General features: G+C 41.8%; 1 protein-coding gene across 3 annotated transcripts in view; it reads left to right on the forward strand.

Moving 5' to 3' along the window:
- Positions 1-22,692, forward strand: part of GRM7 (glutamate metabotropic receptor 7) — a 309,207-nt gene extending 286,515 nt beyond the window's left edge. For 2 of the 3 annotated variants that reach the window (XM_074879219.1, XM_074879222.1), the window contains one exon: positions 21,542-22,692. Coding sequence is in view for 1 of the 3 variants with exons in the window: in XM_074879222.1 (XP_074735323.1) it covers positions 21,542-21,591 (50 nt within the window). In the remaining 2 variants the exon portion in view is untranslated. Of the gene's footprint in view, positions 1-17,330; positions 17,354-21,541 lie in introns of those variants that run through there. The other variant, XM_074879221.1, reaches the window with a different exon arrangement.
- Positions 22,693-27,301: the final 4,609 nt, after the last annotated feature.

Below are 27,301 nucleotides of genomic sequence, written 5' to 3' on the forward strand. Positions count from 1 at the left end.
GCAATCAATGGGAAATCGAGGGAACATCTGTTTTATTGCAGCAAGGCCACCGCAGCATCGGGGCTGGTGCCTTTCCCTGCACTGTGCAGTGTGTCCCATCTCCTGCCTATGGTGCAGTCCCCGGCACTGCAGGCTGGGACCCTCTCACCCTGGCATCTGAAGGACAGGACCAGGGCAAGGCTTGCTCTGCTTCTGTCAGGAGACCTGCAGAAATACCGCTCAACATTGATCGGGCAGCGCTTACTAAAGCTTTAGCAAAAATGTCTTTGCAACAGATTGTATTGCAATTGCTCCCCCTCAGGAGCATTAACTCTTATTTTTATGTAACTTTGCATAGCATAGTTTGAGAAAGCAGATAAAACACAATTTGCTGTTATGCCACAATATGAACCATAGGTGCATTTTTTATTTTCTATTTCCTACCGTTTGGAGGTGATTTTTTTCCTCCCTCTTCTTGTAATCACCATGAACTTTTTCTCCTGAGCTGCTTTCCCCATGGTGACTCCCTGGTAGGGACACGTCTCTAATGCACACGTGCCGATCGAGAGATGTGCACGGGTCCCTTCTATGCACTGTTAGGCTCCTTGCACTCCAGTACTTTTGCCAATTTAAGCTGGAAACTGGCATCTAAGTATTTATTCCAGAAATTACTTATTCATTAGCACATATTTTCCAAGCCATAGCCCAGCTACATTTGATGAGGTTGAACACCTGAACAACCTTTAATTTTGTACACACCAAGGGGTATCTGTAATGAGACCTGTTTTCCACAGGTACAATTTTGCTGTTTTGATATTGTCTTATTTACTTTTTAAACTAAAAGATTTATGCAGATACAACCTCTAAAGAGATGAAGACATGCAGGACTGAAGTGCCTTAAGACCGGTATGCTGGAAAGAAAATACAGTTTGGTGTGCTCTGCAGAGTGACGAGTGAAACTTAAATGTGCTCTTTGATTTTTTTGACACATTCATTAGGTTTGGTGAGTTCCCTTTCCTGTGCTGTCCTCGGAGCCCTTTGCCACCAGCATGGCTGGGGGCTCTGGGGCAGAGTGGAGCCCTCCCCGCTCCCCGCGAGACAGTGGAGCAGCACCCTGTCCCTGCAGCCACCAGCATGGGGCCATGGCAGCTGCTTTCTCCAGGTTTCTCCTTTAAAAAAAGGAAAAAACAGGACTTCTGTTCTGAGAACGTAATTCCTCCTCCTCCATTTGCATTTGCACATTCAATTTGCATTTTAATTTTTACCAGTTTCTCAAGGTCTCAATATCCATTTGAATCAACCTTTTCCTTCAGGTTTTCTAGATCCGTGACAGCATCCTGTTGCCCAGCAGCCAAACTAGTGCCAGAAATTATTCTTTCCCTAACCATCTTGTGAGTGATACAAGGGGGTTTACAGTTATCCTTCTTGGCAACGCAAGGTTAGACTCCTCTCATGGTGTTTCAAACTGTAAATGGTATCCCTCACAATGGGTACATATTTTTTCAAGCCATGACAGGACTGTGTATGGCTGAGAGCAGTATGTGTTGTTTAAAGGTTTCATTTAAAACCTCTCAGAAATTAGTCTTTTGCAACTGTTGCTTGAATGAGACCTAAAGGTAGGCCAGAGGAAGCCAAGTCTTCATCTTTTTGACTTTGTTAAGTGTAGCTGGACTCCAACTACTTATGAGATACTTTTTTAAAATTTTTTTTTTTAATATTGTTACATGGCCAGGAAATTTTGCTGGAAGTACTCTAAGTGTGCCAGTTACAGGCCTGTAGATGCCATGAGGCTGTGGGGAGTTTGCAGCCTCCGGGTGAGGCATGGTCCCTCCTGGAGCCTGTCTGAACGTTTGGGGATTTGGTTACTTTCTTTTTTACATCTCAAAATAACTACTTTTGATGATGCACTTTAATACATTCACATAATTGCATGCTCCCATAGTCATTATTTTGCAGACTGTCTCACACCTTTCATGACCTACATGATACAAGACTTGTAAATATGCAGGAAAGTGTCAGACTGTTTCCTTTTTTAAAAGCTGAAATTCTTTATGCACTTAAACGATCACCTTATAGTTTGATGTTTGAACAATGCTAGTTAAAACACATTATTCATGACTATAAGTGCTTTCTATATTAAGAGCTAGGTAGCTAGATGTATGTCTTTGAGATATAAATGAGTATTAATTAGTATATCAGTATTAGTATTCCTTGTTTGTTCCATTGTTTCTCTTTGTCTTTTTATGTGATCTTTTTTCTTAGGAAATTTGGAAGAGGAGTGAGCATATATTGTTATACCTCATGGACCAGTCCCTGTTGCATTTTTGCTTAGTAAACTCTTAGTAGCGCTGAGTTCTCCCTTTGACTAATTTATCAGTCCTTACATCCTCTCAGGGAGAATTTATCAAATTCATAAACTGTAATATCAGGGAAAAGACAAAGACTTTTGGCTCTTTTGTCTTCCATATATTTACAATGACTCCCTTTCTCCAGAGCAGGGTAAATGTCACCTTGACAGAACTCACTTGATGCTGTTCTTGCGTGGTAGCTTGCTGTAGTCTCTTACGTGCACTCACATCCTTGTCTGTGTTAATGAGGTGACTCAGATAAAGAGTTGCAGGATTGTGAAATCAGACTTGACATTCTCAGCTTAATTTCACTGAAATCACTGGAATCATCCCAGCCTAGGACATTGCAATATTTGGAGCAATATTTCTTTTCTCCCCTACCCAAGCAATAGGAAGCCTTACAATTGCATCTTGCAGCTTTCGGCATGTGTCCTCTTTTAATTGTTACTATAATTATAACAAAAGTGTCCCCAAGAGCAGCCATGATCTATAACTTCAGGTGCAAAACCTGACTGGTTATAATCAAGAATCTTCCCAGCCCAAGAAAGATTTTCAAACTCAGACACACGATGTTGTCTGGCCACTGAGGATAAAAGTGTGGATAGTTTGACTGGAAGTAGCTAGAAAAGAGATTTTAGGAGAGAACGCTTAACAGCCTTTAAGTCAAAGACTGAAGGAATCATATGCTAAACTTTGTACTATGTTTTGGCCTCTGAGGTAGTAGGGAAGCTGAATTTGAGGTTTTACGATTTACAGTCTTTGCAGATTTTCTTGATCGTGTTTGCAGTTGGTGATTTTTGACTGCTAGAAGATTGTTTTGCAGGCATTTTAGTTTGCCTGTGGTTATTATGATCAGTTAATGGAATTTATTAAATTATTATTAACAGTTAGCCAAACAGCCGTCACCAACTGACACTGCAGCTCTCTTTCCGAGGCAGTGCACGTGGTATAAGCCCCTCCCCTCCACGGAAAAGCCCCCGTGCAGTTAAACATTGAGGCTTGGCGTGCAGACAGGACAGAAGAGAAAGGCCTTGAGTACACGCTTGGCATGCAATATTCTGAGAGCTAAAATATTTCTGATGGACTGTGAAGTGCAACGTTTGTGCTCAGATATGGTGCTCGGTCACCATGCCCTGGTGTAAGCCAGTTCCCTTCAGCTCGGTGGTAGTGGTGAGGGATTTCTGCCGTTACACACATCAGCCTGCCCAGCTCTGCCCAGCAGCAGCCAGTAACACATGCCTTGAGATACACATTTTATTTCCCTGTTCATCAAAGCAAGGTATAATTTTTCCATTTTTTCATTAAAGAAAAAAGCTCCTTTAAAAATTCTGTGCTGAATTAAAACATATGTGAAGAAACTCTGCTTCAGTTCCCGTACAATGGTTTTACAGCCATCAGCACCGTAACAGCTATCACATACTGCAGGGAGTAAAGGACAGCCAAATGAATTATTTTAAGGACATCTTACATCTGGTTTAGAAGTGAGTAGCTTACATTTGTGATGAAATTTATCTAGATGATAAGGTTAGGTGCAAAACCTGTATCAAATGAGTGACTTAAATTTTTTTTCCCCTCAGGTATAAGGGTCTATTCATAGCTGCCACTGAAGTAACAGGATTGAACACATGTGGCAGTGAAGCTCAGACAACAAAAAAACCCACCAGCAGATCTGATGGGGGAACACTCCCTTTCTATGTTTTCTCTGCAGAAAAAGGGTCTGTGGCTCACTGGGAACAAGCAGAGCCTGTTCCTCTTGGATTTGGCTGTTGAGATTTCAGTTCTGTGTTAGACCTGGTGATTTTGCTGCTGCATTTTTACTCAGAACAAAAGATCTTTTATTTTTCTTTTTTTTCTTTCCTTTGTGTATTTTTCTGAGATTAATGATATTTGAAATCACTGGAGTCCAGTCTTTAGTGGAACAGGTCACAGGCGAGCAGGTACAAAGTGTTTCCACCAGTACACAGAACCAGTGGCAATGGGTTGGCTGAAAGAGTATTTGTTCACAAACCTATTGAAAATTTGGTAAGTGAGTTCAAAAAGCTAATTATAGTAATAATGGAGTAAAAAAGCCAGGAAAACTGAAAATAAGCAATATTACAGGGTAGTTAAGTTCTCAAAGACATGAATCCTTGCGGTTTTCTGTGTGCATGATTACAAGCCTGAAGAAAACGGTTCAAAGCTTGTATAGATAAGAATTGGAAAAAAAGGTCGATGGTAGAAAATCACTGTGTGCTGAAGTGTGTTACAGTCATCAGGATTAGAAAATAAATGATGGCTGTCACAAAATCAAACATACCCCGGTGACTGCCTGTTGGTTGTAGCCACATTCACCTGATGGCTATCATGTTTCTGGTCAAGATGTTTTGTTTGCATCTGCAATACACAGGCGCGGGTGTTATAACGTTGTACAAGCCTGTTCCTGCGTGCAGTTGTGTATCTTTGGTGATTTTACCCAAGCCTTGATATATTTTGTCACCTTGTGGAAAACAAACCTGTAGAAAATTTCAGTGCAGCGCTTGGAAATGACAGTGCTGATGAACTGGAGGAGCATGTGAGTAAAATGAGCATGAGACACAGCTGAGCATTCATTTGTCACTGACATAAAATCATACTGTAAAATGGGATAGATATTATTTTATGTTGACACAGATAGCAAACAGAGAATATATTCGCACAGCAGGGGCCTGGGTTTGTTAGGTTTTTTTGGGGCCAGTAAGCAGCAGCAAATCAAAACGGCACATAAGAAATTGGACTTTCTCAGTGTTTCTCTCTTACTGCAAATACACCGCTTTCACATCCAGCATCTCTGGAAAATATCACAGGGTTTTTTTTTCTCTTTATTGGCTTCAGGAAAGGAAATGTAGGCACCTCTTTCAGTGACGTATGGTGATACCTTACAGAGGAGAGCATCATTTTGTTTGTGAAAATAGGTATTTGATTTTGGCATGAGTTTGCTGGTTTTGAACTCTGTCTGACAGAAGGGAACAAAGGCATGTTTTTATTTTCTAGCCATAGTGCAAAAAAAAGGAAGGGAATTAGGTTAATGGCTAAATACATGTAAACGCTTGTGAAACACAACAGAAACACGTAATAGGAAAGAAAAGCATTCCAGTCCTGGGATCTGATGTTTGGCTTAGTTACTGCTCTGTAACTCAGAGCACTGAGTCTTACCTGGGAGAAGAGTCTGGCACTGCATCTAGTGAGATGTCTGTTCTTGCTGTTCAGTGGAAAAATGAAGAAAAAATATATAGTTGCCATAGTTACACCACTTGTCATAATGCTTATCATGTTGAAATAGAGAATCTTATATTAAATCTGTACTCTTATTAATATCAGCTGTTAAACATTTCCAGGACATTTGAAATTGAGACTTTCTGAAAAAAAATTAGATGTTGATTGCAGTAAAATTGTACTGTTTAACCATGCAGCTCGGAGTGTAATTTTGTTAGACACTGTATTACAGAATTACATACCATGAATAAATTTTCCAGTGAATTTAGCCTCTTTGCACTTCATGCACATTCTTGATTTTTCTGATACTCGCAACTCTTTGCCAACCAGTTCAAGCAGGCCAACTTGAAGCAAAGGAGAGGAGTTCCTTTCAGGTGAGGAGTGGCCCTGTCAGTGGTGTCACGTTGTGTTTGGTCTGTACCAAAGTAATTCAGATTTCCCACGCGAGAGGGATGAAGATTGTGGTTACTCTGCACGTGCATGTGTCCTCTTTCCCCTGCCAGTGCAAACACACCCCAAATATCCGTGTAGACTAACAAATGTACACACACACACGTTCTCGGAATTGTGCGCATCTTTTTAATGCCAACAGACCTGCAGTTGAACGTGGTGTTATTGTTCTGTTTTAAGCTGATGTGCCAAATTGTAAAGCATTAGGGGAATGCTGTTTAAAATGATTTTTTACATGTGTAGCAGAGTCCAGTGTTGAAAGAGTGTCTTTACTGCTCTCTGATGACCCTTGGGCAGTCACCCCTGCCTTATTGGACTTTCCCATACAAGCTTCATCTCTATTGGGGCAGTAAGACAGTGTCATCCTCCCAGTGGTGGATCACCCATAGCCAAATGTCCCTGTACTGGGCACAGTTCCATTTATATGGTGTTAATCTTGCCAGTTGCATCACAGGGCTGGAACTCTACAGACCCCCTCTCTGGAGGCATTGGTAGCAGAGGCCAGGTCTTGCAATCAAAGCCAAACCCTGGGGATGCCAGGACACCTGAAGGGTGGAGGAGCCAACCGAAGTCCCCACCAGGCTCTTGTTTGTGTCACATCAGGATGAAATAAGATTTCCTAAGGAAATGACCTGACAAAAGATTTGGCACCAGTTTCTTCTGGGATTACGCTGACTCAGAGACACAGAGCCAACCCAGGAAGGAGGTTCTGGTGCAGTCTAAGTACAAGCCAGAATGAATCCTGTCATGGGTTGGGCCCCAGTGTACAACGTGCTTCACCGAGGACATAGTCACTGCCCTGAGCAGTCAGGACGTGCTTGGGTATGTGAAAAGTCTCCTAAAAAAACTGGACAAAATACAGCTTTGTATCCAGTGTTTATCAAGGGAAATTCATCTCTTCAGAGTACCAAGTAAGAACTGGTTACTCATGGGATGTTGAAGTGTTTGATCAGTCTTTTCTATCATTATGTTTTCCTGGAAAGAACAAATGGAGCAATAAATATGACACTTACAGTTATTTAAAAGAAAACTATGACCTGTTTCTCTCACACAGGGAGGTTGTGTTTGGTGGAAGCTTGTCATTCATGTCCGATGATAGCTTTAGATTAACAGTCCTTTGTCGAGATGTTATTTTTCTCCCCGTTGCCTGGTTCCCTTGTAATGCACGTCAGAAGCAGAGCTGTGGTTTGCCCAGAAATGTGACTGATGGCGTGAATGGGCAGATTATTGACTGGGAGATTGACTTAGACACAATCCAAATTCTGCAAAAGTTTTCTCTCCAGGTGTCATCTTAGTTTCAGTTTTCTATTGAAAAACAGTATGTGTTTCCAAATTGTGAGAAATACGAATCTGGTCCTGACTCTGTGAGTGCCCAAGTTGCTTGGTTGAAATGGGCTGATTTGTTTGAGCCCAGGTCCTAGCAAGACTTCTGGTTTGGCACTGCACAGAGATACAGCTACTGCATTCAGGGGGCTGTTTGGAACGTAATGCACTAGTATGTAGGAAAACAAATGGAAATAAACAGAGTAAATAATGAAATTGCTGGTAATTCATTAAATGAGTAAACAGAAATTACCTTTGTAATCTAACTCTATATGAAACCCACAACTGAATATAGTTGGGGGGGGGGGGGGGGGAAAGCTGTTGTTCAATCCTACTTTCCTGTTTGGCAACTGCACAGAATTCTAGTTTTCTTGATTTTTTGATTAAGTACAATGATTAATTAGAAAAACATTTTCAATTCTTTGATCACTGAATGGATGAACTAGCTAGACATGTAGAGCAGTATTTACCAAAAGTGGGTGTAAGTACATGATTACTTATGTGATTACTTTATAACCATGTATTTACTTGTATATCTGCTTGGGTCAAAACCCAGGTGTTCGCTGGGTTTTGAGTGCTGGGGTTTGCTAGGACAGGGAGTGACTGAAGAAGAGTGTGGTTTAGGCAGAGTGTCAGAAACAGGTTTGGGTGGGGGTTTATTGTATTGGTCCTCAGTAGCTGGAGAGAAGGGAATAAAACATTCCAGGATGCCAGGTCAAATGATGGAGAGCTGGAAAATGCTGTGCTGAGCGGAGGGGGTCAGTTCCAGAGACCCCAGCCACGGTGGAAGGGGCTGCAGCACGAGGTGGTGGAGGACATTCAGGAGCTGGTTCAGGAACAAAGTCAAGAGGTAGAGAGGAATCATTTTCATATAGCTCTGACTTCAGGACTCCTTTGGGATGTTTTAGAAGATCACTCAGGTCATAATTTTAATTATGTTTCATGCAAACTGTTTTCACACTTGGCTTTAACAGCTCTCAACAGAGCCTGGCTTTCCAGGTAAGATAACCAAAGTACTATTAATTACTTTGTTTTAAGCAGATGAAAATAATTTGCCACTATTTGTTATCTTTCCAGTCCACAGCATTCAAATGGAAGCATTTTAAATGTAGTTTAAATTAGTATGTTTTCTGTACTGTCGGCTCCAATTAAGGAGTAATATGAATTGGATTTGTTTCTTCTCTGCCATAATCTCATAAAGATTTAGAAACACATTTCCTAAGATCCTGTGCACTTTTCTAGTTGTTTTTTCTAGCTGTTGATGTGAAGATCCATACAGTGACTCTGCTGTCTGCTGGCACTCGGCTCCCTCTTTCCTCTTTCTGTTGCCTCTTTCTTGGCTCCCCATTGCCTCCGCTGCCCCGGGTGGGGATTTCTGCTCCCCAGCCCGAGCCCCAAATGACATCTCACCCTGAAGTGCACAAACGCACCAGCCTGCTCCATGGCTGTTCCCCGTGCCAGGTCTTCTTTAAGCCTCTCTGCAATCTTTCATTTGCTGGAAGTGTTGATAAGACTTTCTGCTGCTTATTCTTTGATCCCAGCATTGCAGATACTTTCAAACTTCACCTGACCCAGAGTTTTTATCTGCAAAGCAGACAAGTAGATAGGAGAAAGATGCAGCCAAACATGCTCAAGATTGATGTTCTTCAGTGGTACAATACTTTGTTGGTTTTAGCTTTTATTTAGAAGAGTAAAATTAATCCTTTCCTATTGCAGTCTTACTACCTGACTCAAAATCTCAATCTTACAGTTATCTTTCTGGCAAAAACAGGATGATTTTTCAGGCCATAAACAGTATGGGTCTGGCTCAGTTCTTTGACTCAAAGTCACATTTAATGGCTCAGATGGGAAAATTAATATTAACAACAGCCTCTGAATTTATCTCTGAAGGCACCTACCTTAATAATACCTTGCAAAGCAGTCAAAGGTGTGGCTGATAAAAATTATCTTTTAGCCCAGCCCTGAGGAGGCTGAAAGCAGTGTCTATCACCGCAGGTAGTTTAGATCATCTTCCCAGCTTAACAAAAGGAGTTTATTGACACTGACAGAGTTATCAGCATAAGCAGTTCAGAGGCAGAGAAATAAATGACATGTTTTTTGTTTGTTTACAGAGAACTATCACTTCCATTGGTAAATATTCAGAAACGATGAATGCCATATCTCATCATGGCAAAGGGGGAGCATGTATCACATATCCCATTTGTGGCCTATTTTTAGAGCTTGTAAGGTACATATCTTTATAATATTCTTCAGAGGAGTGAATTTCCTCTGACACTCAGTTTCGCCCTTACCATAGGCGCGTCTCCCATCAGAGGCCATTTTATTTTGGTCACGTTCCCCAGTGGCATGTTTTGCCCTAAGATCCCAGTGACGGTGGGCTGTTGGCACGTGGTCGCTTGCAGCGGAGTGCTTGAAAACCACAAGAAACACAAAAGCGCTCAGTGTCCAAGTTGAAAAGTGCAATAGAAGCGTCATAAGAAAACAGTAACTGTCCACAGTATTTTATACTATACTGTAAATTTTTACGGCAAGTGATACTGGCTCTGCTGAAATGAGGAGGTGCTTTGCCCTCAAGTCGAGCAGGTGTGCAATTTTGGCTGCAGTGTGCAATGCCGCTCCTGTCTGAAGAGCTGGAGCTTAACTGGGGAGTTCACCCATTACACTGTCTCAAAAAAGGAAAGTGTATGTTTTGTGCTACATTCTACAGGATTTTTCCTTACTCATCTTTACAAAGACAGCTTAAATTTGCTGTCTACACAGCAATGTTAGAGAAGTGTAACAGTTACCCCAGACCATTAGGCAAAACTTCCAACCACATACAGCTGTATTTCTTTCCTCCTGTGCTAGAGAAGTGGGGTTCGAAGTCAGTGCATGAGCTAGAGTTCATTATTTATCTAGTACACTAAAGGAAAATGTGCCCAAATAAGCAATTCAGTCTTCTTTTCTAAAGAGGTAAGTGCCATGTGCAATGGTGCATACTGACTTTGCAGAATAATCTTTCCATCATTTTGTGAGTTTTAGGGTGATTGGTATGATAAGCTTGCCACCCTTTCTGGGATTCATTGTGGGAAAGCCTGCTTCACTGAAATTAATGGGTATTATTCTACTCAAAATGAAGTCAGAATTTTCTAGCTTTGTACTGTAGTGCAAGCATCTAATACAATCGCTTTCCCCATGTTGTCTGAGCTTAGAGTTTCTTCATCCCTGTCAAGATAAAAGCTCAACAGCAGATTGGTCTCAATCTAATACATTTGCAGAATGACAAAGCAAACACATACTTAATGTATGCAAACCCTAACAAGCTGTCTTAGTCTATAAGCATGTCATGTCATTGCCACTTTGACCTGAACTGATCTCTATCGTTATGCCATTATCTCACCCAAGAGCTGCTTTTATTATTCTTCCTATCAGATACATTCTCTGTTCTCACAAAAGGTGCATTGTAAAAAAACCTGACAAATTAAAACCATATGCCTCTGATAGCAGCTACTACTTGAAAGCCTTATAAGCTAAAATGGACTTTTGTTTAAAGAAAAAACTACTTCAGATCTCAGTGTGCCCTGGGGAACTGGCAAGGTCATACTCTTGCTTCCTGTTAAATCCTTCTGGGAACTTCAAAGCAGTCCTCGTTAAGAGAACCCATTATATTGGATATTTGTAATTGATACTTATGGCCCTGGCACTATTCTGTACGATATTTTGCCAGTCCCATGGGTTCAAGGCTCACTTGAAGTGTAGTTATATCATTCACTTGACTAGCTCTGCAGTCTGAGTTTGCTTAGGGGCTGCATGATAGACAGGGTAAATATCCATTTCTAAAAGGGATAATAATAAGAAAGCCCTAAAGGTAGAATGTAGCCCTGGTTAGAATATGAGGAATTTAGAAGTGGAAGCTGTGTAAAGTGACAGACGCATGAACTCTCTTTAGAGAGAAATAAACCTGCAGCATGTGCCCAGCCCTGCTCTGAACAATACATTTGTATGCATATGCATAAACATAATTATTCTAATAACTTGAAGTAATAATTTAATTTTTAGTTGCATTCTGAAAGCAATAGAGGTGAACCAGGTGAATCCAGGTTAACAAGTGTATATAAAGCAGCGCTGACGTGCAAGATTGCTTAGGCCGTTTTTCTGATGGTGCTCTCTTGGCATTAATCACATATTCAAGATTTCTGGTGTTCACCTTATGATCTTGCTCTGAGGCAGGAGATTATAAACATTATCAGCCTTTTGCAGATTGGAAGCAAAGACATCTGAGTGGCATTTGGTGATGTAACGAGATAGATTGGTTGGACATCTGGCTCCCAGCCACCTTGTTCACGTTAGTAGAGTTGAGCCAAAAGAGGATCTGGCCTTGCTTTCCTAAAGTAGCGTGTGTGCACATGTCAGAGAGGCTGATTTGTTTTTTAGTTTTGCAGCGTTTGACATTTTTGCGACAGCTCATTAGACTTCTAACCTTAAGCACTATATTATGTGTCTACGCTAGGTAAAAATTTATCCATGTGGCCCAACCTGACTTGTGATGATTTCAGCCAGCTTTGGGATTTTCTTCACTGCTTCCCATTCCCTCAGATGAACTTGGTAGTATTAGATCCCACGCATCTGGGTCTTCCTAGCAGCAACGGGTGACTGACATCAGTGGGATACTTTAAAAAGCTGCTGCCACCAAATTGCTTTTGCTTTCCAAGTAAAGGTGGGCTCATTCTGCATGTTCTTCATCCATCTCAGCACACAGTGAAATGCAGACAGACCAGATCCCCGGGGCTTGCAGTGGGAGCAGGGCTCGGCATGAACTTGCCAGCAGGTTCTGGGGTGTTTCTGTGGGCTCAGCGTAGCCCATGAGTAGGCACAGCCCAGGGCTTGGCAGCGGCATACAGAAACAAGCCCCTTAAAGGATATACAGCACAACACAGGAATGTCTCTCTGGCAAAGAGTTGGAGTGATTTCAGGTACAGCAGTTTCTCTAGATCAAGGTGTTGACCAGAATGTCATGTTATTGACCCAATCTGAGTCCAAGAGACTCAGCACAACGGTTGTCCTCCCAGCTGTTAGGCTGGAACAGCACTGCCAAAGCCAATGCTGGCACTGCGGTTCCTGCCTGGTTACACGATGACAACAGGTCGCAGGGGGACCATAAGCTTGTTTTTCTCTCTCTTTGCATTGCAGAGATCAGTTGTGGCCTCCACAGCAAATCAGCTTCTGCAAATGTAATTGCATCTTGTTGCAAAATTTCTAAATGCATAGAAGCAGAAAATGAGACAGTCGTATCGTGAAAATTGTGAAGAAAATATCTGAATATATGAATATCTGAATATATATTTCTTCTTTTTAAAGCCAGGCAAATTATTTGTTCTACATTTATCCAATGAACCTTTGGGGTTTTTTCCAGTTAAAATCTGCAGGGCTTTTTATTATTCATATTCACCTACCAGCTGTCCTTAATTAATTTGAAGAGTTTGGCTTCAGAAACCTTACTCAATGACTTTTTTGTGAGCTGTTTGCTTTATATATATATATATATATATATATATATATATATATTTGCAAGACTTTCATCTTCCTGACTGCAGAGATGTTTTTTCTTCCTCCTTGCTAGCAGGAATCTTCCCAATAACACGTTCTGTATTAAAGAGCAGGAACACCTCATCCTCACGCGCTGCCTCCTGCAGACAGGCCCGACTCCTCTATGGAGGGGTGCACAGATGCAGCTGAGCGGTGACAATTTTTCAGGCTGAGGTTTGCAAGCATCTTTCGGTTCTATCCTTTGAATACTTCAGCCAGTCTAATGAATCTCAGCAAAGCCAGCACAAATATCATAATGGCACTGGAAATTCTTTGACAGCAAACTCATCTTTGAAGGAACATCTGGAGGAAACATTCAAATTACCTTTGGAAGATTTTTACACCTATTCCTAATACCTAGTGCATTTTATTATTTTGGTGGTAATCACCTGGCAACCTACAGGATTTAAGTTTAAATGACTAAAACTCAAGAAGAGATTAGCACTAAAATAATATCTTAAATTCTTAAAAAAAGGCAAAACACCAAACAGGAGGGGCTCCTCCAGGGACTGCCTGTCAGAGCTGAGCAAGAGGAGAGCATCATCCTCTCCCCAGGGCTGGAGTCCATTGCTGTCCACTCAAGCTGCAAAGGCAAACATCACTGCAGCATGTAAGTAGATTTTAAAGTTATCTCTGCAGAAGGATCATAGATGGCCGTAAGGAAGCAAGCCATCAGCAGTGGGAAAGGAGAGGCTGTGGTGGGGGAGTGCTGCTGGAACTGAGGTCTGGCTTAGTTGTACTCCAAGCAAGCTGCAGCTTTTAAAATTATTTTTTCTTCTTGCAACAGATCTTCTTTTTTTCTTCTTTTCCATGAAGCACCACAGTTGTGAATGCCTCCCTCCCCCCAAGAGAAGGTTTTTGCTCTAAGAGCTCCAACATACAGAGTAAGATGTGCCATCTCTGTGCCATCATGTGCACAGGGACAGGACAAGGATGGGACAGACACACAGCAGACATGGGGCTGTTCTACCCAAGGCTGTGGGATCAAAGCTGCAATTTAGACAAGCATGGCCATAATTGAACTCCCGCAGTTACTTTCTTTGAACTGAAGGCCAAAATCTGGCTGTGGATTGTGTAACTTCCCTTACATGCTAGTGCTCTGGAAACCTGGTCAAGTTGGCCAACAGGCTGAGATGGCTTTGGCAGCCCTGCAGACAGTGGTGGCACTTCCATCCAGGAAAGCATCTATTTGTTAGCAAAATAAACTAAGAAAAAGTCTCTGTGAAGAGCTGATGACCTTTTAAATTGAACTCCTCCAGCCATAGATGAGAATAGAGATACACAAACCTTGCTTGGTTTCTTCAGGAATGACCCTGCAAGCCCAGACTGAGGTTTTGGAAGAACCGATACAATGTGCATGGAGGTTTTGGCCTGGTGTTACCTAAACCCATTGGAGAAACAATCAGTGATGGAGGAAGAGGATGACTAAGCCTTGCGTAGCATTCAGCTTTTCTTGTGACTTTTCTCCAGAGAGGAATAACCTAATTGTGTGAGCTGTACTAACTGTAGGAGAATGAATCAGAAATCTCAATGAAGCAGCCTCAGACCTCTTGAAAACCGAGTTCTGGAGCACATCTGTGCTGGAACAGGTCATCCCTACCATAACCAGGGTGCTAGTCACGCTCAGGCTGGTGCTCACCTCACACGGTCTCCCGGTCCTCGCCACCACAGCACCTAACTGAACTTGTCACCAGAGATACAGAAAAGCTCCTTTACGTTACCAGCAATGATTGTCAACAGTGCAAATGTGTCCGGACTCGCTTAATCCACCCAAAAAGGTGGTGGTTGCTAAGCAACGCAGCCCCGTTCTCTCTTTATGCCATTTTAGTTCCTTCTCAGCTTTATGTTCCATGTCTGGGGCTGCTTAATTCGATCCTATTTGCAGTGACAATTTAGGGTCCTGTGCCTTGGATACCAATTCACACAAAATGTACCAATCATCACACTTGAAAATCACATTTGGTTTTGGAGCTGGTGAAGCTGAAGTGGAAACTGGGGTTTGTTTTCTGCTGGATAGGCGTTCCCAAGCCCGTGCTGTACTGTCCCAACCCCATTATCTCCCCCCCACGCACCTTCCATCTTCCTGTACAGCTTTTTGATGGCGTTTTAATGAATTAACTACACTGCTCACAGATTCTGGCTTTTCTAGAGAATTAACTGGCCTAAGGCCTCTCTCTCACACTCCGTGTGTTTTTGCTGCTGTTGTAACATGCAGAACATCCTTCTCCAAACTCTGAACCCACATTTCCCAAATATTTGTTAGTTGAAACTGCTGATGGGGCAGAGCAGGGTGGGAGGGGTAAGACAGTCACAGAAGGGGGGGATATGAAATCAGCAGCATTAGCAATGTACAATACCCCACCAAATTAGAGAAAAGTTGTTTTTTATAAAGACAGACATTTGCATCTCTCACAAAGAGATTGTGACAGGGTAGTGTTTCCAGGTGTCTTGAGTTTCTCCTGGATAACCCCCCCCATCAGAGAAGATCCTTGCCATGGTCTAGCATTCATCTGGAAATACAGTTATTGCCCTTATGCCTATCAGGATTCTGTGGTGACATCACTCTCAATACTGGAGAAAAATAAGAAAGAAAAGCACTTTACAAGAGCAAAGCAGAGGGATGAAATCTTATTAAGGAATTTGAAACATATGTAAAAAGGTAAGGAAAAGACAAACTTAAAATATAACTGACACCACCCACTTTCATTCTGGTTTTGATTTTCTGGCATTTCCTGGAGACTACAAGCAGCGTATTAGTAATACATGCCATAATACACCGTGTCACAAGAGTAGCAAAAGGAGTATGAGTGATGACTATATAAATCTATACAGTTCTATTATGTAATTGTTTTTCTATTAATTTCCAAAGTGTGTTTACTCCTTGTAAGCAGCCCTTGCTTCTTGTTACGGCATTTTGTATAGCATGCTCTTTCAATCCTCCCCCTGGCCCATTCTGGCTCTCCCTTGGCTGGGTTCTTCAGTAACTGCTCAGGACAATCACTCGTTATCCCACATGGAGAATCTAGAGGGCCGTGCCCATCAGAAGTGATGGAGAGATGGTCAGAGGAGTTTGTTCAGATTGTTCATTCCTCAGACAGTGCTTCAACACGAGTGTTGTTCATCTTGAAGGTTAAATTATGCTCACTGCTGTATTTTCATTGACTCAGTTTTGATAAGACTACACAAATGGAGAGAAACCATTCCTACAGCATTTGTCACCTGTGTGGGATGGTGTCCTCTGGCTGGCATGTCAAACGTGACGGGGCCTGAGTGTGCAAATGGGTAATGTGTGTCCTGCGAGGAGCTGGGGAGATGCAAGGCCCTGTGACATGGCCCTGGCCAGGGCAGTGCTCGGCGCAGGGCAGCAATGTGGGTTGCAGCAGGCATCAACAGACCGTCCTCTCTAAACTTGTCACCAGGTTGCCATCAGGCCACTTGTGTGCTAGATAAACTAGTAATCAGGAAACAGAAACAATCTCGTTAGCAACTTCTCCTTCCCTGTTGCCGTTTGTGATCTGCTGACAAACCTCTTGGGTGACTGGAACACCACTGCTATTTATGGTTGTCCTCGGCGCTGAGGTGTTAATTGTTGCTGCTTTACTGAGAGTGACAAGGAAATATGACAGCTAAAGATATAATTTATGAGAAGAGAAGGCTGTAAAGCAATTACAGAGGAACACACTTTTTACTAATGTTATATTTGTAATTTAATATATTCGTATTCTATTATTAAAACAAGGTTCTGTGTGCTAATCTGCATAAAAGCCACACAGTTCAGGTTGCAGCTCAGAGACAAGCAACTACCCACCAACACACACAATAAAACAAAACGGGATTTTGTACAACTGTAGGCATTTATATACCAGATAAGTTGCCAATACACTACGGTAGAGAGCACAACAGGAGAGATGTGAAAATGTGATATAACAATCTATTTACATTTAGATACTAAATTTAAAATTACATTTTTTTCTCCAAGCTTCATTCCATTTGCTGGGTTTTGGGCAAGCATGTGGAATCATTTAGGACTGTTGCTTTCATCTCTTTCTCATATATATTCCCCAATTTAAAGGCAACAGAGCATGTGGATAGCTCTGTCTTTCAGGCACAGAGACGGAGGAGGGGCCACGTGCATCCATTTCCCTTTAAGATGGACTAGAAGCAGGATTTAATAATCAGCCTCCGCTTTGCCTGACATGAATGATACAGGTTTCTAAGCAAGAATTAAGAAAATGAAAAAGAGGAGGTAAGTATAATCTGCCACAGTGACTGCAAAGGAAATCAGAGCAGAGTTCCAGACTCGTAGCCATCATGATGTCAGTCCTTGCTCAGTGCTAGAAATACTAAGATCATGTTTCATACATTTCATAGCTTGAGATGCCTCTGGGCTGTAATAAAATTCATTTTTTGCACTGTAAATCTTTTCTTTTTAAGCATGGAAGAGGTTACAAATGTGCATAAAATTGAAGTGAAAGTGATTAAATCTCACTCTAAACAAGTATTGACAGATCTGCCTTGCTTGTGGATGCGGTGGGAGCTTCTTTCTTTGTGACCTGTGTTGAAGATAATGAAAACCAGTCAAGTGATGAAACTTATATATCCAAAGAGGATTTCTGCTTCTGCGTATTTGTTTTTAATATGTTGTTGGCACAGTGATGCAGTTATTTCAAATCCTGTTACTCTCTTCTGGAAGGGGATGGGTGTAGACTGTCACTGCCCCCACTGCCCGCTGGCGAGCTGAAAAGGAAAGGGTTTTGATTAATTGTTGTGCTTTAATGAAACATTGGTTATTTTCCACATGCAGATATACAGGTTGTCTTCACCTGGGTTGCACTGCTGTAGGCTGTGTGCAGGTGTCTTGAAATGGATGCTTGCAAGGGAGGAGGGTGGGATCCATTTATGGAGAATGGCAAAAGGCACGGCACGTAATTAAGAGGACAACTCATAGCTCGTGTGGCTGTCAGTATCTTGCACACAGTCACATCCATAAAATTAATGCCCTGCTATGAAGTGTCTGGGTTTGTGATGACCAAGGTGCTTTCTTTACACTTCTGTCAGTCCAGCTGCCAGGAAATCGAACACCCATCCTGTCTCAGCTCATCTTGGAAGGCATTGCTCTTGCCGCCTTGGTTTTTCAGAGTTCCTGATTGCTTTCAAATTGAGAGTAAATGTAATGCTCATAAAACCAGAAGACTAACAGCAACGTCAGCAGCACGAGGGAGATGTGATACTTGCACCTTCCTTCTATCCAGTACTGTGTGTCAGCGGTAACGTGAGATGACGCTTCATCACTGTGCCTCCCTGCAGCAGATCTGCCTAACCTTTCTGAAGCGTGACAGCCTAGGCTGGGTTCCACCATAACATGGACAAAACAATTTTCTTTTCAAGTAAAGTTAAGGCAAAACAAGGGCATGGGATGTGGTTACCTATGGCTGGGCTGAACCTGGAGATTGTTTCCAGTACAGTGGTCCTGTCTGTATATATGAGGTTGTATTCTTTGGGTATTCCTCATAATAATTTTTTCTCCTATTAACATTGTTACTCTTCACCACTAATTAGCAGAAAAGGGCACTTGTCCCTAGTAGCAATATGTAGCCTCTTTTTAAATAGTAAGGTCCCCTTTTTTTCAAACAAGTTATACGATGTAAATGCCTCAAGAGCACATTTATTTGCAAGTACCAGGCAGTCAATACCTAGGATGTTTCCTTTCTATACAGTAATTTGTACTTAAAAATAGCTAGCAGCCCACATTTATCCCACAGTTTGTTTGCTCGGTCCTTTGCACAGACCTCAGGAAAGGGGGCTGCTGTTGGTCTCTGTATCTCTGTAGAGAAGGTACAGTCCAGCATTTCAGATTCTCCATACCACAGCCATTGGCTCACCTCCAATCCGTCTAAGTCAATGGCCAGCTGAGGTTGACATAATTGCATGTATATTAATTAACATGTATATGTTATTTGCAAGAGGACAATCTGTTTTCACTGTTGGAAAGCTGTCATCCATTAACACCAACAGCAACAGAGTTTATGAGATCTGTATGCGCCTTCCATTTGAAGAACAGGGAATGCTCATGTATGGTGGATTAAAGCATGGTGAACTCTGGTAATGCTGATGTTTCATTAGCATTCCCCATTTTCATGTAAATTAATTTCTGTGAGGAAAATCATATCCATACGTGGTGCTAATTGCCAATGATAATGATGAGCTGCCACTCAGTAGAGTTTCATTATCGAGGTAGACTCTCCTGAAGTCTTCAAGACTGGAGCACTTCTGGGAGTTACACATCAGCTGAGCTCCAGGTTCCTGGAGTTAGTGCAGGAACAGAGCTGGGAAAATCTCCTCGGTCCTAACAGCCTTTAAAACCAAGGAAGATTGTCTTTCCTCTCCTAAAATAACCATGAAGCTTTTATTGATCATTTAATCTAAATTATGGATGATGCTTTTGTCAACTACATTATTCTTGTGAAGCAGAGCAGTGCCAAAGATAACTTTACTGTCTAAGGCTTGGATGCGTGGAGCCTATCTTTTCACAGAGAGGTTACGGAAGTACACACTATCAACAATATTTCTTGGCTGAAATCATTTGGCACTGGTGGTTCATTGTCATATTGAAAATGAGAAATGAGCTACTGTGGTTAAATTTGTAAGAAAACTCATCAAGCAAAATTATCAGGTTTGCTGAAAGCTCAAGTAAAAACCCTGTAAGCATTAGGGGGGTTGACATGATACAGCCCAGCAGTGGAGAGTATCAAAATCTCCTCTGTCATAGGAGCTCTGCTGCTATTTGAAATTGAAGCATGTAATGGATAAAACTGAAGTATATCACAAAATAATACATGTAATTACTTTGCAACCTGTTTCATGATGGTATTTTTTTTTCCAGCTGCATTTTACCTCTCTTCAGCATTTAATAGCATACCACAGTTTATTGAATATTTGCAGTCTAGCCTTGAAGGATAATGAGCTTTATCCTGCCATGTGTTGAACTCCTTTGTGTCCAAAAGAAGTTAATGGGAACTGAAGATGATCAGCATTTTGCAGGATCACTCCTTGACTGAACACACAGCTCTGGCTCTTGTATGGAACATGGTGAAACAGCTGAATTAGGGGTTTGGTTCCAAATAACACTGCAAAGAGCTAGAGTTACACAGGAGGTTCTTAAATGGCAGTCTTGAAAACACCTAGAAGTAAAATTGTTTCTTTGTCAGTAAAAAAGATAGTGAACACCATGAAAAATATTTACATTCAACTGCACTCTCATGCATGATACTCAAAATATTCTGAACTGTTGGTGGAGAACCTGTCCTTATTTAAGCAAGTATTTCTGAAAAGTGGGCCACCTGAAAAATTAATAGCAGTTTCAGATTAGTAATGCTTTCTGACTGTTGGGAGACACCAAGGGAAAACAGGCACTGCCTGTGGGTGGCAGAGGGAGGTGCATTAGGTCTCTGAGGCGGGGGGGATGCTCCAGAGAGCTGGCATACAGAGCAGTGGCAGAGGCAAAAAGAGCTGAAAGTTTTCAGCAATCCCAGAAAATCCACCTTATCCCTTTCCCTTACTCATCTTCCAAATGTATTTTATTGGGGGATGCATTGAGGCTCAGGTTTGTTTATATATTCAGTTTTTCTGTGCATGGTCGATTATGATTCATGTTAATGTGTTTTGTAGACTCCAGGTTACTCAAAAAACCACAACTGCTGAATAAGAATAGGTGATAATAACAGCAATGCCTGGTAATTTTAACCTTTTGAGAATATCCACTAGCTTAAACTGGTCTCATGATAACTCAGTTAGAATATTGGATTTTAATCTTTACTGCAAGAGCATGCATACTTCATACGCTTGCTTTTCTTTTTTTCTTTTTGAAAAGTGAATACATGGGGAAAGGCCTTTTCTGTATTCATTGGAACACAGTTCAATATAAAATCTCATAAGGCCGGTAGGTGGTTACAACCTAGTTACAGAATTTGCATATAAATAGCAATGTTTTTGTTAACATGCCTGATGGAGAACATGTTATCAGTTGATATGTCCCTATGTCAGTGTTGCCAAAGAACTGAAGAATATTTTGCTTTGTATTCAGCTGCATATATTTGCAATTTTTGCTGACAGAAGTGTGTAGCATTGCTCACAAAGTACTTACTGACTGTTTTTATTTATTTATGTTTGCAAACAGATTTAATTTGAAGGTCATAATTAGGAAGGCTGGTGCCTTCATCCCCATATTGAAAAATTCTGAGAGTCATAAAACTTGTATAAGAATCACTTTATCCATGAGAAAAGCCAAGTTTAGCCCAGGAGATTTAAGAAGTTGGAGAGAATGTCACTGTTGTTTAAAAAAAAGAAATCTTAATGGGATCCAGTTACGGTGCCTCAGCAGTGAAGTCATACAGAGTGCAAGAGTCTAACAAAATCAATCAGTGGTAATTTTGTTCATGCTAATAGCTGGGGCCGGAGACACGGCTTTGGCTGATCTAAGAGCTGTCTGACTGGAGTCGGGTCCGCCAGCACATGCTGCCTGGAGGAAAGGTGCTCACGAGGACACGGGAGCCACCGGTGCATCCCTGGCCGTGCCCGCAGCCCTCGGCCCAGTAGCCAGCCCTTTTGCTGGTGGGGTGTCTGACCATTCTCCCGTTTTCTTCCAGGCCCTGCTGCAAAAAAGAAGTACGTCAGTTATAACAACCTGGTTATCTAGTCGGTTTTGCCACGTGGGGCGGAGGACGGGTGAGGATTTTCATCCGCAGGCCTCCTCCCGAGCCGCGGGGCATCCGCCTCGGCGGGGGCGAGGGCACGGCGATGCTGTGGGAACACGCACGAGGAGCCCCGCGCTCCCAACGGCTGCTCCCCGAAATATCCTTCATCGCTCTCGGCTTAGTACGTCACTGGCACTGCCGTCGGCCGTGGCCTCGGACCTGCTCCAGCCGCGGGAGCCCGTGTGCCCGGCTGCGGCACGGGGGGACCGGCTCCCCAGGGTGGGCGGCAGTCAGCTACAAGGACTTTAAGGGGCTAATTCTGTCTTTCTATGTACTTCCAGACTGCAAGTTTTTGAACTTTCTGTACAGTTTGTGAGGATTTTTGCATATTGCCATCCATGTTGTTTCGAGTTCACTGTTTGTTTTTTGAATGCACAGTTTCATTGAGGCCCTATTCTCTCAGACTTAGCACATTAAAAAAAAACAACCAACAACTAAGGATTTAAAAGACCTATGTACATGACTTGTATGATTACTACTGTATCACTGCAATCCATATATGTTATTTTTTTTAACTAAACAAACAAAAAAAGAATTTAAAGACCAAAAACTGTGCTGGCGAAGTTAGTCCCCCCCCTTCACAACTCCGATGGGCTGCAGAGGAAGCAGAAAGGATTTTTGCTGAGTTTTAGTAGAGGTCTTGATATTTGGAATGCATGCCAGTAATGTATTTTATGGTACATGTTAATAATTTATGTTTGATATTTGTATTTGTGTTCTATTTTGTTATTTTATTTAAGGTATATGACTATTTTGCAATAATTTCAAAAATTCTTATGATATTTGGAGGAAAGAATATGGCTTTTACATGTCTTGAGGTTTTTTTCTTTGTTGATGCCCCACCATGATTGACCAGTGTGATAAGGACTTAAAAAAGCATGTATGTTTTATACTGTTTGTAATAAGTAATTTCGTTAATCTTGCTGCTTATGTGCCAATTTAGTGAAACCAATCTTTGCCGCAAACTCCTCCCTTCCTTTCCATTCTCTCGATCCTGTGATATTATCCAAGAATGTATCAATAAAGGACTTTGGTTAACTTTTTTTTATTTACTCCAATAAATATATTTTTTCAGTTGTTCCCTCCCCCTTCCCCCTTGTGACTAAAGTTTATTTCATGATGTTGCCAGCCATGGACATCCAAAAACCCAACACAGAGGTACTTCATGCTTTGTGCACAAAAAGCAGGTCTGAAAAAGGTCTTGGGGGAGCTAGCAGGTAATAGAAGGAAAAAAAGAAAAAAAAGTGCCTTTTTAAGCACTGGGATCTATAACAACCCCCAAAAGCCAAGTTGCAGTCACACAGAGAAAGCCCTCCTGTTTTCTCCAAAGCTGTCTTAAACTGTTGAGTCTTCTTAGGATTTTGAAGGATATTGTGCTCAACAGCACACCAGAACACAATTAAATGAACAACTAATCAAAGTCAATCTGCCAGGCAACTGTTGAGTGATCTGGGGGAAAAAAGGGAAAACTTTAGGCAAGAGGTGAGAGGAACTCATTCCAGTTGCAGCACGGCACCTGCGTGCTGCCTTTGGCATAGTAACAACGTTTTGGGTGCAATGTGACGATTACTTTGGAAAGTATTTAGCCTCCCATTTTCTCTAGACAACTTGATCAATTATACTGATGAAGTTAATCAGCCTCAAAAGAAAATTTGACAGCTGCAACATGGGCCACAGTGCATAATGATGAAGACCTCCATGTCAGACCTTGATTGACTCTTTATGAGTGCAAGCATGGGGGCTGGATAGATGTTTGCAAGGCCTACTCATTGGTTTAATATTCATAGATATAATAATGAATGACAGCAGCCAAAAGATGAAATTCCCACCAAATAAGGGCTTTGTTAGCAAGAAGCAAATTATCAGTCCCACAAATAATGAAGGCAGAGGCTCTGCAACATTGTCCTTTTCCTCCACACTGTCCATAAACACGGCAGAGCCAGCACTGGGTTAAATAAGTATGTTACCATCAAACACTGATTCTTGCTCAAAGACCCTAGGTTTTTTTCTGAATGCGCAAAAAAATGGTTTGTTGGCTTGTTTATTTTTCACTTCTTTTGGGGAAGGGGGGAATGAGGTGGAAGGAGGAAAGGGTGCTGCTGGGGGGGAGTGATGTGGGGTTTCTTTTTTTTAATTTCTTTCCCCCAGCTCATGTTGCGTTAGATCCACCAGAGAATAAAACCTAAGCCTTTCATTTTCCTGCTTGTTTTATTTTTATAGGTGTGCATGGGCATGCACACACTCACACACATACACACAAAGTGTGTATAGCAACCACAAGCCTCTAGTTCATGAGCTGCATTGTTTGTTAAAGGTTAGCTGCTGATGTTTTATACATCTGACTGCAGTCAGGGCCGAATTTCCTCTGAACGTGCCCAGACTCAACATCAAAGTTCTCTGCTCGGTTACTTCAGGTTAACACAGAGTCAGTCTTAAATGATTTATCCATCCTGAATGGCTTTCTAGTTTGATCACTGCCTGAAAAAGCAAGTAAATCAAAGAGGCATGAACCTTGAAAATATTTTTGTATAACAAAGTACTACACGGAATATGCTCACTTAGATTTGTGTCATTCACTGGTGTCTTCCACAGCCAGGTCACTGGTGAAGCTGGTGCAGGTGAGGTCATATGGTTGCAGTGCCCCTACTGGGACAACCAGTAGTTCAGCCAGCATGTGACTGGTGTCTCCATGCACATGGTGCAGAATTAAAGACATCAGACCTGTGCTCGTACATCTGTGTTATACCTAGCTGTATGATAAAGGGCATTAATAGCTCTCTCTATAGATGTATGTATCTCCCTATATAGGCAACTACTTTATGTTCAATACTTACATAAATTTATAATCAATATACAATCATGCCTGTTGTAGTAAACTATTTATGGATTAATTTTGATATTTAATAATATAGATGCAATAGTGAGGTTTTAAATCACCTCTAGCTCTCTATAGCTATGCATTAAAACTCTGAAGTGAGTCACTGAGCAAGGTGCTGTTTTAACAGCTGATACAAGGTGAAGATGTTGCATTGTAGACTGTTGATCTTTTTTTTTTATTTCACAAGCTACACCATGCTATTACACCCACACAGCACGTTTTCAAACAAAAAAGAAATGGGCCCTTAGCTCTTTTTAAAGTCCTTTATTTTACAATTGGCTGTACTTTGCATCTGTGCAACATTACCGTTGTTTTCATAACAGCTTCATCTTATTGCCACTGACTACACACTGGTGTTATGATCCTGGTGTTGGTCCCTGTCAGTGTGTTGTTATACCTGTGAACTGAAGAGATGTGAATGTATCTGGCCCTTTGCATTAAAGACTGCAAGTTTTATGCCATGTAAATGTGTCAATGATGGGGCATTTCATGAGTAAGGACTTAGCTTGGGCAAGGACAGCTGGTGGGATTTTTCAACCCCAGAATAACATGGCCTTGTGTTGGTAGGTGCTACAAAAAAACATGTAAAAATAAAGCTGGATCTAGCACGGAGGCCTCAAGCTGTATAGAGCAGAGAGGTGATTACTTGAGGTAAGTGTATGTAGAGTGAGAGGTGACCATGGGCTCTGCACCCCCACGGAAAGCTGTCCTTCAGCTGGCAGAGATTCAGCCACCCAAGTCATGGGCTGACCGCCTAACCTCACCGAGGTGCTGCCAACACCGGCAGGGCTGTGACTCGCACACGGACACGTGCTCAGTCTCTAGCATGCAGTGTATAGCACACGCTCAAGAGAATAAATTTTTTTCACTTCTCTTCATGATGAACATATTGTGAAAAATGCCTATGTGATTACACTAGGAAAAAATCATGAAGAATGGGAGTGATTTTTTTTGTTGCCATTTATTATTTAGCCTGAATTACACCCAAATTGTTTTGGTATGTTAATGCCAAGTTTGCTGTTCATAAATATCATTGCAGAGTTAAGCTTTCTGGGCATGCTATATGATAGATAATGACAATTATTTAGGCTGAGTCAGAGCTTAGTCTTCATTTGTGACATTAATTGCCTTTATATATAATTAAATGCACTATAATGCTTCCATATACAGAATCTGTGCATCCATGGAAGTGCTAATCAAACATATTTATTAATTTCTAAGAGAGTTTTTTTAAAGGCTTTGATACAGTTGAGTGTTTTTGGTAAACAGTCTTTCTGATAAGATGTTTAGCAAAATATTTTGATAATTGCTTTTTGTGCAACAGGCATAATTAATATTATTTATAACAAATTAATAAAAGCCGAGGGGTGAGATGCTGCTTTCATCCAGCTCGGTGGATGCTTTGCCTTTGACTCTCACAGAGGCAGCATTACACCACCAGCCCTCAGCATCCCTGGCCTTTCCCAAAACTACGTCAAAAAGGACAAATTTTGAGTATGTTGAGGGTGGCTGTATGCATGAAGCTACAAAAGCTGGAGTCCCCTAAGGTTTGGGCTGTGCCCTATGGGCTTGTTTCTATTAGTTATTCACCTTCAGCCCACGCTTCGGAGGAAATAGATTTGAACTTACACCTCCTACATCTGGGGCTGCCAACTTCAATTCCCTATTTTATTGTAAGCTTGCCAGTCATCACAGCTTTATTTAATATTTACTGAGGGAAAGAAGAAAGAAGGGTTATGAGGGGGCAAGTGAGAGAGTTGCTGCATTCGAACCTGTTATTTTAGTCTCTCTAGAGCGCATTGTGCTCAGCTTCCTCAGAGGGACCCATGCTGGTCCTCTGGCATCTCGCTGGCCATGTCTGCTAAGAGGAGTGTGTTTGCTCCTGCCAGCAGTTTGGGAAAGCCCATCCGTGTGATTGCTTCCTAGTCACTGAGCAAAGCACCGAATTGCCCCTCTTCTCCTCCCCACCTGTGCCAGCAAGGTCCCTTTCAGCCACAAGCTGCCTTTTGGGTTGGTTTCTTTTAAGCCCAGGTCAGTAACGTTCTGCAAAGGCCCTTTTGCTGCGTGCCTAGTGAGCAGTTACAATCTTAGCCTTCAGAAGGGTGTCTGCAGTAGCAATACATCATGACACTTACATATATGAGTTATTTTACTCCATATCATGGTTAGTAAATCCAAGACCTCCAGACGGGGCAGCAGTCGTACTGCCTTAACTACTGCTGTTAACAACTTCTGCATAGGAGTGCATTTATTTCCCAAGATGTCTGTTTGCTGTTTGCTCCCTTGATATAGGCACCAAGCTTTGTGTTTGTATCACGCACTTATTTTCAGTAACTGTTTTATTTTCAGTAACTGCTTTTATTTTTTACTGCCCAAAAAGAGTATGCTTTCTTTTTTTTCCCTTAAGAATGATCTCAACTTTATTTTTTCCTCCAGTTTTTTTGATGCCTGTAGTGTACTTGGCTGCATATAATGTACAAACCCAAAAATAGATCCTGTACAGAAAATGGACCTACCGAGAACAGTATCAGCTTTCCCTTCCAGCTCCTGCTGGAACACACTCAGGAGTGCTAGGCTGCGTTTTGCACTGTGTAGCAGAAGAGGTGATAAGCAGCACACGCCAATGCCTTTAATCCACTCTTGGTCATCAGGACCAAGAAAAAAGTCCCGATTTAAGACAATAGGTGATCTACAGAAACGGGCTTCAGAAGCCTCTTGACTGCCACATCCACAGGCATGGGAAGAGCGCGGGAGCAGCTGGAGCCATGGTACTG

The sequence above is a fragment of the Strix uralensis genome, chromosome 10 (assembly GCF_047716275.1).
Source record: "Strix uralensis isolate ZFMK-TIS-50842 chromosome 10, bStrUra1, whole genome shotgun sequence".
Taxonomy (NCBI): Eukaryota; Metazoa; Chordata; class Aves; order Strigiformes; family Strigidae; genus Strix; species Strix uralensis.